Consider the following 16,296-nt stretch of genomic DNA (forward strand, 5'->3'; position numbering starts at 1 on the left):
TTCCTGCACTGTTTAAAATGAAACTTCTAAGCCCTACATGGATAGAAGTGACGGTGTGTTCAAGCAAAGCTTAGGGGTGGGGTGCTGCCTGTGGTGCTTCTAATACTCAATCATTTTAGTCTCAAGGCACCCCTCACAAAATGCCAGATTTTAATTTTCACTTGTTTTTTGACTGTAGAAGGATAATAGAGCAGTTCTTGTGTTGCAAAGAACTCAGAAGGATCACAACAGGTCTGAACATTTTTAATATAGTGGATTCCTATTTGAAATCTCTGGGCTGATCTTGTGAATCATGTTTGTACACATAACAGTGCTAACATTGTGTGGCACACTGTGACACCCTTAAAAGGATCTCAAGGCACCCTGCGGTGTCATGGAAGCCTGGCTGAGAATCACTTTTCTAAGATCTGCAGGAGAGAAACCTGTGAGCCTCCCATACCCTTTCTTCCTTCAGAAAATGTTGTTATCTCTTTTCCCAGCTGACTGCCTGAACAACTCTGTTTTCTGAAACAGGTTTCCATCCCCTATTAAAATCCATGACATTACTATCTTTGTGGGGGGGGGGTGGGGGGGTGGAATTTGAGATAAGGGAGATTAAGGTTATGAAGGCTGTGTTGTACTTAACTTTTCATAGTTTTATAGTTACATAGTTGGTAGGGTCGGAAGGGACCTGAGCAGATCATCAAGTCTGCCCCCCTGCCATGGCAGGAAAGAATGCTGGGGTCAAATGATCCCGGCGACGTGATTGTCTAGCCTCCTTTTGAAGACCCCCAAGGTAGGAGTGAGCACCACTTCCCTTGGAAGTTGGTTCCAGATCCTAGTCGCCCTGACTGTGAAGTAGTGCTTCCTGATATCTAGCCTGAACCTGCTCTCGATCAATTTATGGCCGTTATTCCTAGTTTCTCCAGGTAGTGCTCGGGGGAACACGGCCTCTCCCATTCCCCACTGGTCCCCCCCGGGTAAGTTTATAGACAGCCACCAGATCCCCTCTAAGCCTTCTCTTGTGGAGGCTGAACAGGTTCAGGTCCTGTAGCCTCTCCTTGTAGGGCCTGCCCTGCTGCCTCCTGACTATGCAAGTGGCCATCCTCTGGACCCTCTCAGTCCTGTCTTCATCCCTCCTGAAGTGCAGTGCCCAGAACTGGACGCAGTACTCCAACTGTGACCAATGTTGCATAGATGGGGAGGATCACCTCCTTGGCCCTGCTCGTGATGTATCTGTGGATGCATGACAAGGTGCAGTTAGCCTTACTGATCACGTCCTCACATTGGCAGCCCATGTTCATCTTGGAATTGATAATGATTCCAAGATCCCTTGCTGCCTCTGCACTGACGAGAAGGGAGTTCCCCAGCCTGTAGGTATGCTGCTGGTTCTTTCTCCCCAGGTGCAGTACCTTGCACTTGTCAGTACTGAAACCCATCCTATTCTCATCCGCCCACCCCTATAACCTGTCCAGATCTAGTTGTAGCCTGTCCCTTCCTTGTAGCATGCCCACCTCTCACAACATCATAGTGTCACCCGCGAATTTGAACAAGGTGCTTTTCACCCCCTCATCCAAGTCACTGATAAAGATGTCGAACATGGCTTTCAGTGAGGAGCATGATTTTAAGTGAGTTGACCTGCTCTTGGTCCCGTGTGTTGGTTAAATGCCAAACATGGACTCCTTTAAAAGACTCACATTTAGGCATTTAAATTAGCATTTCACAGGGCAAGATCTATTTTTGTGCTGCTTTGCCAAACTAAGCATCCAGATGCAGTATTTGTGTAGCCTGCCAGTTTCCCTGGTGCCGCATTGCTTTCCTTAGGGGAAATTAGTGGAATTTCCTTGAAACCGCCACATACAAAATCCCTGATTCTTGCAAGTATAAGACATTACTTATAAATAATGCAATTGAGTCTTGGCAAGCAATATGGGAGGATTGAGGGGAGCTGTTTGTGTACCTTCTTTTGCTGTCTAGGCTCAGTAGCACGCATCACAGATCAGCACTTAAAAGCAGCAGATATTGATTCAGATGACCTGAAGCTCAGATACGTCATGAAGAAAGATCCCAGTAGTGGGCGTCTGCAGCTGACTAAAATTGATAACCTGGTCCAGATCTCTGTCAAGGGACCTGTCAAAAGTTTCACCCAAGTTGATATAAATAAAGGTGAGCAAGTTTCTTGATTCTTTCATTTATGCTGAATAAAACTGACTTTGCCAGCTATTTTACCTCAAAAGCCCTTAAAAACAGAATTCACAGCTAAGGGCTTTGTTTTGCTTATATTAACAGAAGAGATATAGCATCAATTATTAGCTGCTTTAACTGAGAGCAGTGAACTGTACACATTTCTCTTATCTAAAGTAGTCACGCTCGCTATTCACTACTTAGGATTACCATTATTAAAAATAGTATCTTGCTACAGGAACAGGTGAGATCTAGGATCCTGGACTTTCTCAGTTCAATGTGTTGCTTAGAAAGCCACAGAAGTGTTCCTGAGAGCTTTATTTTTAAATCAGCTTGCCTGAACCTGAGGCTACGTAGATCTTGTGTTTGTGTCTCAAAGAGGAGGAGGAATGGGTCCCATTGACTTCTAGTGAACAGTAATGCAGAGTTGTGTTTGCTGTTTGTGGAGATGGGCGTTGACAGCTTTAAGCTAGCTAATTCATATCCCAATAGCAGTTCAACTATGGCAATATGGGCTTCATTGTTGGCTGTACCAACCAGCCCAGGATTTCATGTTTTTGTAGCTGAAGGCCATGCTAGCACATCAATATCCAAGGACCCAAAGTAGTTTATAATCGCTCAGATAGGTCTACACAAGCTGCAGTCACACCTTTGATTTGTAATGTAAATATACCCTCAGTGGGACTTGTTTTCTTTAGTCACTTTGGCACCTTCAAGATTAAGATATTTTTAGCTAACCTCTGAGCTGAGCAGCAAGTTATATTTAAAAAAATATATCCACAATAGCCTTGAGGAGAGATGATGATAAAGGGTGCTGACAGACATGCATCTCCCTGCTCTAAGTCATGACCTTTCACAGAAAGTTCCATGAGTTAGAGCAACTCCCAACCCAACAGACATTCACTGTTTGGTTGTGGCATGGGAGGATATCGAGCTCCACTTTGAAGCCAATCCAACAGAGAGAGGCTGTCTGCCTGCAGTCTCTCTCCCCTAGCTCTGCACTGGTGCTGTCTGCAGGATGGGAAGGGAGGGGAGGGAGCTCTGTATTGGGGTTTGCCCAGCCTGAGCTGGAGGGTGAGGGGACTGGAGGGGTGGCCACAAAGCAGGAGGGCTCCAATCCTCCATCCACCCCTGCTCCAGCTCAGGCTGGGCAAACTGCAGCCCAGAGCTCCCTTCCCTATCTTCTCCCTCCTCCCATCCTGCAGACACCACTGGGGGTGCAGCTAGGCTGCATCATCCCAGCCCTGATCACATGCAGGGACTGACAGAAATTAATGAAGTTGCTCCACTGTGGAGCACCTTCATCTGACCACTCATTACATGAGGGTTAGTTTGTTGTACAATCAGGCACTTTTCAAGTTCTCTGCAGTCATGCACTTCTGTCAGGGCATGGTGTAGAGTGCTTTCAGGGGGCTGATCGTGTGACAAATGTCACTCCTGTCAGCATCTAAAGAGGCAGAAGGAGAAAAAGAAGAGTAGCAGAAGGCAAATCTGTCAGGGAGGATTTGCTTTTCAGTAAGGTGATCTCTGAAAGGGTGTGTCAAGAGGAGGTGGGAAAGAGAAGGGGAAGGGAAAATAACACACAATCCAGAAGCTGTGCCAAACCCAGTGGTCTGTTAAAGAGCTAGCAGGAAGGGTGCTAGGCAGTTTCCAAAATGGGTAGCAAGAACAGACGATGCACATTGTATTTAACCACATCTTCCCCCCTGCTCTCTTTTCAGGGCAAGTGGAATACAGTCATGAAAAAGGGGAGCCAGGTGGGAGCTTTGCTTTTAACTTTGATGTGATCGATGCAGAAGGCAACAAACTGATGGACCAGTCATTCTATATTAGCGTCTTGGGTAAACGATGGCCTACCTAAACATGTGTACTTAAGGGTTATAGATTGATAGGGAGGGGGAAGGCTCACTCTTGTGCCAGCCTATGCATAAAAGATATAAGAGGAGTGATGTGACAAGGTCCTAAAGACCCTAAGTGTGGGTGAAGGAGAAATTCCCTGGCATGGGAGCTGTAGAAGAGCCACTGGTTGTTAGAGTGTTGGAAATGGAACAAAGTCTTTCACCTATAGATTTAAAGACCAGAAAGGGTCATTCTGATAATCTTACCTTATCTGGCATAATACAGACCATGGATTTCCACCAGGTGGTTCCTGCATTAAATCCAGTGCTTCTGTTCTTTTTTAAAGCATAGGTTTTAGAAAGATAACCATACATGATTGAAATCATGCTTTTGACAAAAGATATTTAAAGAAGTTAAACTTGACGACAGTGTACTCCATTTAAGTGCATAGCCTTGGGACTATCCAGACATAATGTAAGCCATGCTTACTACCTGTCCAATGCGGCCAGTGCTCTGATATTAGCAGCCTCAGGACTGACTAGCTTCCCTCAATTTCAAGGCTTGTGAAGAGCCTAGAGCTAGCTTCCTCCACCATTTTCTGGCACCCATTAGTATGGTATTAATAGGATTACAATTAAGTTACATAGCAGACACTTGGTTAGAAAGATACTAAGGACTTAAGTGGTTTTAGTGCTTTCTAATAGGCACATAACCTATGCTTGTTACAATATAGGCAATAGACAACCAATTTGGAGTGGTGCTGTGTTCTGCATTTAAACAAATTATGCACTTATCTGGTACGTATGCATGTGAAATTTACTGTGTTTAGCTTTCTGTTTATCAAAAATTCGAAACCTTTTAAAAATAGTGGCACAGAGAGAAACCACCAATTTGAAAAATAGCTTATTATTTATAAAGGGCCAGCACAAAACACATCAAAGTAAATCAGAGGGACTCCCGTTGGTTTCATGGGTTTTGGATCAGTCCCATTGTGATATGACTGCCACTGAGCTTTCATTAGTGATACTTGAATGTGGCATCACATACCTCATGCCCAAAACAGGTAAAAATAATTTCTCTGAAAATTGCTCCTGTACTTGTGTGTGTGTGTGTGTGTGTGTGTGTGTGTGTGTGCGCGCACACATGTGCATGTGTGCACGCACGTGTATGCATACAAGTACACTGTGTGTGAAGGAGGTTAAGCTGATTGTATCACAGACCCCCTTGCCTTGGTACTTTCAGAGGATAGGCTCCCTCCGTCCATCATTGCTAACAAAGGCTTGGTCTTGGATGAAAATTCAGTGAAGAAGATCACGACACTGCAGCTCTCTGCCACAGACCAGGACAGCGAGCCTGCCAAGCTCCTGTACAGAATAACAAAACAGCCGCAGCTGGGGCACCTGGAGCATGCCGCTTCACCAGGTTTGCAAAGGCATTGACTTGCTCTGCTGACTCTTTCCAACTGCAGAGATTTTCAGGGCTTTTAAAATGTTAAAAGGTTGACTGCTTGAAAAATGCCCTCTGAGAAGAGATCACGGAATTAAATCACCCAGAAGAACACAACCAGCTAGTAACCCAGGGAGGTTAAGAACAGGGTCAGTGGAGAAGAGTCATGCTTAGAATCTGCACAGAAAATTATTATTCCATCATTCAATGAGTTTATTTTCCATTGTGACCTTTACTCAGCAATCTGTTCTGGGGATTATGCCACTATTCTTGTGTGAATCTTCTATATTGTTGGCAGCTCTTCTGGACAGTTGTAGGGCACAGTAAGTGCAGTGCTGCTCGCCCTTGATATGATAAAACGGAGAATGCGGAGAGGCATTCACATACCCCAGTGTAATTTACATCAGGTTTGTATACTGATATAAAATACACCGAGTAGGAACAGACAGATATGCAGCTCTCCTCAAGTAGTAGATGCTATTAAATAATTTAGCCACTAGGTAGCAATTATCAAATGACTTGGGTAGAAATTATCACAAAACCTCAACTAGTGGAATCTATATTAGTAGAGTTTTACGCCTGATTCTTTCAGGGGTAATTCTTCACTGGATTGGATTAAGGTAATCTGCTGTAGATGTTTGTGTTGTCTGTCCATTACTTTTTTAAGTGGTGTGATGCTCATTACCTTGGTATAAGCACTTTCTCTGTCCACACCTAGACATTCAATTATTTGGGGATTCCATTTCATATGCTCAGTTTCATAGTTCCAAAACTTTTATAAAGCCAAAACCAATATCACTTATAACTAGCTATTTCTAGTGGACAGTGGTATCCTAGTTCATCATTTTCTCCAGCACTCACTCATCTCTGTGTATAAACTCCAACCCCTTCTCTCAACAGCATTTAGGAATTGGTAACTTAATTGCAAAGATCCCTGTATGTGATGGGTAGGCTTTATACTGAATTCAGCAAAGACTTCATAGCTACTGCTTTTAACAATTATATTTGCTACTCAAAGCTTGTGCACAAATAGCCTAGAACAGTGGTGGCCACCCTTTTTGGCAGGCAGGCCACAAGCTAAGTCCAAGCGTACTACAGTTTAAGCCCCAACCTCTCCATGAGGGCTGCTCTGCTGTGATCTACTGTTCTGCTCCCCATCTCTCCCTGCTGTACTCTGACCGCCCTCTTCTGCTGCTCTGCTCCCCTTCCCTCTTCTCTTCTTCTGCATGCCAGACAGCAGCTCCCCATGCCACTCGTGGCATGCATGCAATAAATTGACCTATACTTTAAATGTAGTCAAAGGAAACCATTTCTAGAAACATTTTTTGGCCAACACTCTGAAACTTACAAGAGAGTTTCTTGCAAATATATAATTGTACTAGCCAATTGCCCATCAAGAATAATGTGGGAGGTGGGGGGGAAGTGGGCGGGGATGGAGCCCCATGCCCCCCCCTCGTCTGGGCCCGCTCCCCCCTTCCCTCCTGCTGCTTGGGGTCTGGGCCCATTCCCCCGCTCCCTGCTGCAGCGGCAGGGGAGGAGAGAAGCAGACCTGGGTCCAATGCAGAGGACGACTGTGGCCAAGGGTGGGGAGAAGCTGGGCTGCCACAGTGGAGGTGGGGAGCAGTGGGCACAGACCGACCCAGAGGCGGCAGGGGGATGGGAGGAGCAAGCTTGGGGCTGACGCAGGGAGAGGGGCGGGGAAGTAGTGGGGCTGAGGTGGGAAGGAGGCTTGCTCCTCCCCTTCCCCCTTTGCTGCTGCATTGGGCTGGGCCTGCTGCCCTCCCCCTCCACACCTGTGTTGGGGCTGGACCCACTCCTCCCCTTCCTCCACCACTGCTGCCAGGGTGTGCCAGCATTGGTGGCCTCGCCTCCCCCCTACAGCATCCTGCCCCCGCTCTCGCCCCCACACCACCGCCATCACTGTCACCTCCAAGCGGGGGGGGGGCAGGGCAAGGCCATCTCCAGTGGCCTCGCCTCCCCCCCTTCCCTGCTCCCCGGTTCTGTCCGCTCTGTTGCCATCGGCTCCAAGGAGCAGGATGGGGGGGCACCCAGCTGTGCTGGCCTCGCCCCTGCGCTCTGCCCCTTGTGTCCCCGCCATCATGGCGGCGCATTGCCACCTGTCCAAGTGGTTCTTCGTACTCTGATTGGCTGTTACAGACAGACAAACAGACACATTGAGGCTTTTATAATATTAGAATGATTCCATTCCAGGGCCAGTTATTCCAGGATGTTGTGTTCCTGTGATCTTTCTAACGGTTTACTTTAAACCTCTGGGTTCACACAGTATGTTCCTTTCAGTTTAACTTCTGTTTATCAAAGGTTTTCTTTTTTCTCCCCTGTGTGAGCTATCATTAGATGTAGAGGGTGCCTATACACATGCTCTTGGGTCAGGGGAGGTGTTTTAATTAGAGCAGCTCTTGGGAGCTGCTCTAATTGAAACCCCCACAGCATCTTGTATATTCAGCACCCCATGTTTCAAAATTATAGTGGGGGTGTTTTAACTAAAGCTTATTTGATGGACTTTAATTAAAGCACCCGCACCACCATTTTGAAACATGGGACGCAGAATACATGAGACGCTGCAGCACAGAATGCGTGGTCTAATCAGAACGCATCAGAGCACATGTAAAAGTGCCTATGGACTGTACATCTTTGCAGGGGTTCAGAAGGCAGACTGTCCTTTACAGCCTTGTTTTAACAATTGATTAGTGTAATCCAAGGGTGGGCAAAATGATAGATCAGGCCAGCGGCCTGACTCCATTTCCCAGCAGCCCCTGGCTGCATTGCTGCAGCCAATTTCTATGGAGACCCCAGCAGCAGCAGCACGGGTCCAGGGTTTCCATGGAGACCAGCCCCAGCAGCACTGGCAGGATGCATGGCTGGGCAGGGAGCTACTCTGAGGCGCGGGTTGGGATCTTGCAATGATGACAGCGTGGTCTAGAACCGAAGTAGAGCCATGATCTGCTGCCTGTATGCCCCTGTCCAGGGCATGTGGGCAGCAGATCATGGCTCTGCCCTGGCTCTGGACCATGCTGTCACTGCTGCAAGATGCCAGCCCTGGAGCAGCTCCCTGCCCTGCCATGCACCCTACCAGTGCTGATGTAGCTGGTCTCTATGAAAACCCTGGCACCATGCTGCCGCTGCTGGATCTTTATGGAAACCAACCATGATGTGGGCATGGGCTGCTGGGAAATAGAGTCCACTGTGGGCCCTATCCTGCCCACGGGCCAGATTGCCTCCCCACCTCCCTCCCCCACAACCGGTCTAATCTGTCCCAAGTAGAAGATCTTCCTTAAACCCATTAAGTGTATTGGGATAAAGAATAAAAGCAGAAATAAGCAAACCAGTTTGGAGGACATAAAAATATTCAAAGCTTTTGCCTAAAAATGCCAGGAAAACATTGAACGTAACATTTTTTTTCAGGATTGAAATAGCTGATTTAACTTTTTTTCTTCATTACTTCAAATGTGCTAGTTCTGGTTTCACTGCTCTGCCAGGTTTTGGAAGAACAAAAAATAAGGTGTGGTTAAATAGTATGAAAGAGTTTGTTCTTTTGGTTAAATTGTCCAGAAGAAAGTACTCGGAGCTCTCAGAAGGGAGTGTGTTTTCCTGGGCCTTCAAAATTAATGAGCCTGGATCATAAACCTTGGAAAATACGTACTTCTGGGGTTGCTTATTTGATCCAAACCTATGAACAAAACTTTCAAGGGTGGTATTGAAAATAACAGGAGTTAGGGATGTAAATAATTTTGAAAGTCCCATGATGCCTGTTCCTGCATCTCTAGTCACCTAAATACCTTTACAAATCTGGCCCTATGAGCCCAGGTCATTTTTTAATGCTACCAAATCTTTTTTGGCCAAATAAAACCAAGAACCTTTTGCCCATGTTCAGTGAAGGCATGTTTGGCATATTAATGCGTGCTCTCTGAGACAGAAAATCACCTGTTCCATTTAACTTCCTCCCAGATTAGCTTCTCTTAAATGCTCTGAATGGCTACTCCTGAGTCAGTTTGCTGAGACAGTGACTCACCGTCCTATAATTTCACATGTTAGGACTGGGTAGAAGTCTTCCTCTCTTGGTGAGATGGATGCCACTGACTTGATTGAAAACCTGATGGGTGGGATTTTCAGGAGTTGTCTGTACTGCTTCCATTGTAATCTGTGGTAAAACTGGCATTAGACCAGAACAGGTCAACACCAAGTACCTAGAGAGTTTCTGGCTCCTGTTGCTTTACCCTTTTCTCACCATATTTGTGGAACATTTTGCTTCTTGTATTTTTCTAGGCACAAGGATTAGCTCATTCAGCCAAGCAGACCTGGCCTCTCGCAGTATCCAGTACATCCACACCAGTGAGGTTGAGAGACATTCTGACTCATTTACTTTCTCTGTCTCTGATGGAGTGAATGAGGTAGGCCTAACTAAGCACATTCATCTCAGAGTTGATGAAGATTGAGTCTGGAGAACTTTATAGAAATGCTGGGAATACATTGTTCTGATGCTGCATGGGAGACATGCATGCAAATGAAATGAAACAAGCTTCTGCTCCTGATCTCATAACTTAATACTGGCAGATTTTCTTGTTTCTCATGCTGATGGTACTCGGATCACTGCCGGACCACGTTTAGTGTGCGAGAAGGGAGGGATGGCCCTCAGGAGCATTGAAAGCAGTCCAGGATGGCCCTATGAATCAGAATTTCCAAAGATCTTAGATCCAGATTTTCAAGTGCTTAGCACCTGTGCCTGGTGCTTGGCTTCCAATTGGTCAGCTTAATAGGGGCCATACTTCCAAACGTGCTTCAAATCGTAAAATCATAGAAAAGTAGGGACTTCAGAACATCTAGTCCAAATCCCTACACAAGGTAGGTCTTCCTTGTTGAAACCATCCTGGATAAATATTTATCTAAGAAGGTAGCCTGTTCCAATGCTTAACCACCGTCAAAAATGAGATAATTTTTCCTAACAACCAACCTACATTTCTCTTGCTGCAATTTGAGACCTTTACTTCTTGTCCTGTCCCCTGTGGCCACAGAAACTAATCTGTCATAATCATCTTTAGTACCACCCTTAAAATCTTCCTCAGTTTTTTTTTCTGCAGACTAAATAATCCCAGGTCTTTTAGCAGCTCCTTGGGCATGTCTAAATATGTTTACTGCAGAGCTACCTAATTAGCTCTGCAGTAAAGTCTCCCCATCTACATGTGCAGTCCTATTAGGTCTCCGGAAACTAATTTACTCCACCACAGGATAGTACTTGTATATCCTGTGGTGGAGTAAAGTGCTCAGCGGTGTTACACCTGCTAGCACCACAACTGAAAGAGACCTGGGGGTTATGATCAACCACAGAATGAACATGAGCTACCAATGCGATGCTATAGCCGGCAGAGCAAACAATACACTGGCTTGCATCAACTGATGCATCTCAAGCAAGACTAAGGATGTTATCCTTCTGCTTTACTCGGCATTGGTGAGGCTGCAGCTGGAGTGTACTGCATCCAGTTCTGGGCGCCAAACTTCAAGAAGGATGTGGAGAAGCTTGAAATAGTCCAAAGGAGGGCCACAGGTATGATTAGAGGTCTGGAGGACAGGCCATACGAGGAGAGGCTGAAGGACATAGGACTGTTCAGCCTGAGAAAGAAAAGACTTAGGGGGGACTTGGTGGCAGTCTATAAGTATATAAGGGGTGAACATCAGGGCCTGGGAGAGAATTTGTTCACAAAGGCACCCCAGGGGAAGATGAGGAATGATGGACATAAACTGTTAGAAGATTGCTTCAGATTGGACATAAGGAGAAACTTCTTTATGGTTCACATGTCCAGAGTCTGGAAAAAACTCCCCACAGAGGTGATACAGTCACCTATCCTTAAGATCTTCAAAAGATGATGCACAGCTTGCTGGGGTCATCTGACCCAGCAGTCTTTTCTTTCCTGCCTAAGAGCAGGGGGGTGGATCTGATGATCTCATGAGGTCTCTTCCAGCCCTTAACTTCTATGAATCTATAAATAGACATGTGGACAGGGACAGGGACAGAGCTGGCTGAGGCATGAAGGTGCTTCAGTGCAGGGGCTACCTGCTGGCTAGCCCCAAACTGGAGCACCTTTGTGCCCCAGCCAACCCCTCCATAGCATGTTGAGCCATGGGGAGCAGCCCTGAGCTGACAGGCTGACCCACCGTACCCCGTGACAGCCGGAGTGCTCTGACCCAACTCAATGTGCTGTGGTCCTGGGCACATGTGCAAATGTGGTGCCTAGGAGCAATAAACTCCTGTGCCATTTGTGCCAGTTTATTGCATCATGCTAATTGCACATGTAGATACACCCCTTGTAAGTCATGTTTCTCAGACCTCTAATTAATTTAATTGCTCTCCACTGGACTCTATGTTGTCCACATATTTCTAGAAGTGCAGTGACCCAAACTGGGCACATTACTCCAGACGAGGCCTTGCCAGTGCCAAATAGAACAGAAGGATTGCTTTCCTTGACTTGCAAATGACACTTCTGTTAATGCAGCCCAGGCTTCTTTTGCATGAAGAGCATGCTGTTGGCTCATATTGGGCATGTCTACACATGTAGCTATGGCGACATTGTTACTGTACCATGATTTAATACTTCCTTTTGGAAGTACTAAATCATGGTGCAGTAACAGCCCATACTACATCATACACGTGGCACATGGTTATTTTTAGCAGCTACTTCACTGTAGCAGTGTGCTATGCTGGGGGAGCGCATCGCTATGGCAAAGTAGCTGCTAGTCACATGTAGATACCCACAGATGCTACATCACCATAGCACATTACTGCAGTGACATAGTGTCACGTGTAGACATGCTATTAGCTCATATTAATCTTATGGTCCACTGTACCCCTCCAGGTCCTCTTTGCAGTACTGCAGCCCAGCCAGTCATCCCCAAATCTATAGCTGTGCATACAATAATTCTGTTCCAAGTGTAAGACTTTGTCTTTATTCTTATTGAATTTCATTTGATTAATTTTGGACCATTTTCAGTTTATCAAGGTTATTCTGAATCCTAATTCTATCCTCCAAAGTGTCTTCAACTCCATATAGCTCTGTGTGTCATCTATGATTTGCTAAACTTGCATTCAGTTCCATCTTCCAAATCATTCATTAAGATAGTAAACAATATGGGACCCAGGAGAGACCACTTCCTTGATGACCTGCTCCATGATCTTTTCAGGTACCAAAGTCAGACTGGGTGGTCTGTAATTCCCCTGATTTTCCTTCTTCCCTTTCTTAAAGATGGGCACTATATTTGCCCTTTTCAGTTGTCCAGGACCTCAACCAACCTCCATAAGTTTTCAAAGAATTTCAGTGGCTCTGAAATTACCTCATCCAATTCCTTGAGTATCCTATGGCAAAGGTCAGCAATGTGTTCCAGTGGGGGGCCAGAAAAAATTGGCTCAGGTCACAGGCAGGCAGGCACTTGGACCTTGCCATCTCTACTTCTCTCTGCCACCCAGTTGCAGCACCCCCCCCATCTGTTAGAGCCCATGCTTATGCTGCCTAGCTGTGGCAAAGCTCAGAAAGAGCTCTGCCTCTGCCTAATGCTCCTAAAGGGATGCTCTGCAAGGTGCATCTGGCCCCTGGGTCATCAGTTGCCGACCCCTGCTTTAAGGTGTATCCTGTCCAGCTCTGCCAACTTGAAAACATCTAGCTTCTCTAAGTAGTACCTAACTTGTTCTTTTAGTTTTCTGGGCTGCTTATCACCTCCTCTATTCTTGCTACTAGCTGTATTTATCATCTGGTAGCTGACCTTACTCATGAAAACTCAAGTAAAAAAGGAATTAAATACTTCAGCTTTGCTTTTCTCCCCTCTGGCTTTGACCTGGATGCTTTCAACAAGCTTTACCTCCTGCTTTGTAGCGTACTTCAGAACAAGCGCATATCTCTTTTTGTAATAGAGGGACACCACTTCCCTTTTCCCCTTGTTTATCCTTCCTGAATGATGTATACCAACCCAGGATAGTCCCCCAGTCACACAAACTAGTCCATCAAGTCTCGGTTATCCCAATTACATCATACTTTTGTGATTGCATTAGGACTTCCAATTCTTCCTGTTTATTCCCCATGCTTTTTGCATTTGTGCATAAACATCTTGGGTAACTAGCCTGCTACCCTAAATTCTCTGAGAACATTGTTAAGGATACCCTTATTTCCTTCTCTTACTTGTCTTTTATATGGGTTATTTGACTCTCTTACATCTGGGCTTTTGTCTCCAACTGCTGTTGAACCTAGTTTAAAACCCTTCTCACTAGGCTAGTGAGCCTGTATGTGAAGAGACTCTTCAAATGAAAAACCCTTTTGAAGATCTGACCGTGTGTCTCTCTTCTGTGGGGGAGAAGTAATAGCTGCAAAAGGGGAAGGTAAAAAGAGGGAAGAATAGGGAGTAGGAGAAAACCAGTGTAAATCATCCCAAAAAGAAAAGATGGAGCCTTGTAATGTTTATAGAGGGGGAAAATCCATACTCAGAGCCTGGTTTTGACCCAAACTCAATAGATTTGCACATAAACATTGGTATTGTTATTTATGAGATGCCCCTATTGTCTCTTCATACCATCATTGTGTCATTTCAGTCATGTTCTGAGTGGAGAGTGTGCATCATAAAAGAAGTTGTGTGTTTCTTTCCCTTCCAGGTGAGTCAAACATTTGACATCACCATAAACCCAGTGGATGACTCCTTGCCTGTGGTGCAGAATCCAGGGATGAGGGTTCAGGAAGGGGTGAGAAAAACCATCACAGAGTTTGAGCTTAAAGCCACAGATGCTGACACAGAGGTAAGACAGAAATTACTCCCTCCTCCCCTCCCCCCACCCTGTTCTGTTGTACAGTTGATTTACCACAAAAATAGGTTTGTATTCAAAAGAGAGATGATAATTAATGGGTTCCTCCCAGCACACCCTTGGCCTGATCACAGGTGTTAGACAGCTTCAAATGAACAGCTGGTGGGAGGGTCGGTGTGTGTATAAACATAGGGAGTCAGCATTTGAAAGAAGAAAGACCTTGGCATGAGAAACGAAATGCTTCTTGTCTCCTGCCTACATGGCAGGGGGAGGGGGAAAGGTGCAGTGATTCTAACTCTTTCTCCTTCCAGCATGGTCCCATCTTCTCTCTAAATGTCCCAGGCTTAGGACCAATGGCTCTGAGCTCAAGTTTGAGGCTCAAGTCACCTTTCCTTACCACCTTATTCTGAATCTGACTGGCAGCTAAATAAATCCATGGCATAAGTTTTAACATTCATAGGGCTGCTCTAACTGGTTTATGCTCTGATGTGTAACCTCAGAGCATTTCTCCAAGAGGGGAGCAGGAAGCAGTAATAGAGCTGGCTATACAGGCTTTACCCAGCACCTTGCAAGGCACAAAGGGTAATTTTTCTTGCCCCCAATATACCATTGCTTACCAGATCCCATAACCACAGATTTGACTGTAGTTATGGGAACAGTATTTTGCTGACAGAGGAGACAGCACCAATGTTTCTCACTAAGCCATGGAAAGAAGGAGTGCACTTGCAAGCTGCTGCTTCATGAAGTAGAGAGGCAGCATATCATGCTAGGTGACCCTGTTGTCTAGTGCAGCTGGAGTGGCTCCCATGTGATCAGTATTGGTGTCGTCCTGGAGACGGTGGCATTGGGAAATGGCTGTGTTGAGCACTAGTGTCCAGCCATGCTGAGCTGTCTAACCGTTTCTTCCTGCTTCATTTGAAGTTTTGTACCAGGGAGGCTGCCTGATAATGAGGTCATGAACAGTAGCATCCCTCTCTGGACCTACTGAATGGAGTGACCTGCCTCTCCAACTTAAAGAAACAGCACCAGCTTCACAACCCTGCCCTCCTATCTCTTTCCTTTGAGCAGGCTGAATTGGTTACATTCACCATCGTGCAGCCCCCTCGGCATGGCGTGGTTGAACGCACCCACAATGGTCAGCACTATCGCCAGACCACCTCCTTCACCATGGATGATATCTTCCAGAACCGGATCAGTTACAGCCACGATGGCAGCAACTCTCTGAAGGACCGTTTCACCTTCACCGTGTCTGATGGGACCAACCCCTTCTTTGTTGTGGAAGATGGAGGGAAGGAGGTAAGAAAGCACAGGCAGGACAAAAGAGGTTTCCTGGAAGTGAATGAAATTTAGGTGAAGGGTGCCCCTGGCTTTTGACTCAGCCAGTGGCCACTGGCATAGCTCTGTTAACATTGTTGTGGGGCTGCTGGTGTCCTACCTTAACCTTAAATACTGGTGTTTCCCTTGACCTAACATGTGGAAGCTCTAAGTTTTGCATGCTTTACACTGTTTATAAGAGGTGTATATGGGTGGGGGTGTGCACAAATGTGTGTGCTGAGATTATCCGGGTCATCAGCATGAACAGAATGATGCCAAAAGCACAAGCCAAGGATCTGCCGTGAAGTTAGTGGAGAAACACTTGCTCTCTCTCCATCTATGCTGTTCAGTTGTAGAGTCAGTTATAAGGTCATGCATGGTATCAGGGTTGTGCTGTGGATGTCTTTCATAATTTGCAGTTGTCCAGTGTAGTCCTGAATCACTGAAATGAGAGAGGAAAGTCCTCTCTCACTCTCTTTCAACTGCTCTAAGGGAAAGGAAGAGATTTGTATAGCCCAAAATAAAGCAGTACTATTAAGGATGCACTGACAGGGATTTTTGGGCCGATACTGATAGCCGATATTTAACGAGGCATATCAGCTGATACCGTTCAAATTTCTGATACAGCTGCCTGCAGCTGGTAATTCCAGCATGGTGGAAGGGGGAGGGAAGGGGCACGGGGTGGGGGGAAGATCAGTGCCCCCCTGGGTCAGGGAGGGGGCAGGGACAGGCACTGGCGG

At 46.0% G+C, this 16,296-nt stretch overlaps 1 protein-coding gene across 18 annotated transcripts in view; it reads left to right on the forward strand.

Moving 5' to 3' along the window:
* The window catches only part of FRAS1 (Fraser extracellular matrix complex subunit 1), a 418,617-nt gene that overhangs the window by 345,402 nt on the left and 56,919 nt on the right, over nucleotides 1-16,296 (forward strand). For 17 of the 18 annotated variants that reach the window (XR_003094532.1, XM_025206555.1, XM_025206564.1 and 14 more), the window contains 6 exons: nucleotides 1,957-2,145; nucleotides 3,885-4,004; nucleotides 5,245-5,424; nucleotides 9,733-9,857; nucleotides 14,096-14,236; nucleotides 15,311-15,538. Coding sequence is in view for 17 of the 18 variants with exons in the window: in XM_025206555.1 (XP_025062340.1) it covers nucleotides 1,957-2,145; nucleotides 3,885-4,004; nucleotides 5,245-5,424; nucleotides 9,733-9,857; nucleotides 14,096-14,236; nucleotides 15,311-15,538 (983 nt within the window). In the remaining variant the exon portion in view is untranslated. The remainder of the gene's footprint in view (nucleotides 1-1,956; nucleotides 2,146-3,884; nucleotides 4,005-5,244; nucleotides 5,425-9,732; nucleotides 9,858-14,095; nucleotides 14,237-15,310; nucleotides 15,539-16,296) is intronic. The other variant, XM_025206567.1, reaches the window with a different exon arrangement.

The sequence above is a fragment of the Alligator sinensis genome, unplaced genomic scaffold, assembly GCF_000455745.1.
Source record: "Alligator sinensis unplaced genomic scaffold, ASM45574v1 scaffold989_2, whole genome shotgun sequence".
Classification (NCBI taxonomy): Eukaryota; Metazoa; Chordata; order Crocodylia; family Alligatoridae; genus Alligator; species Alligator sinensis.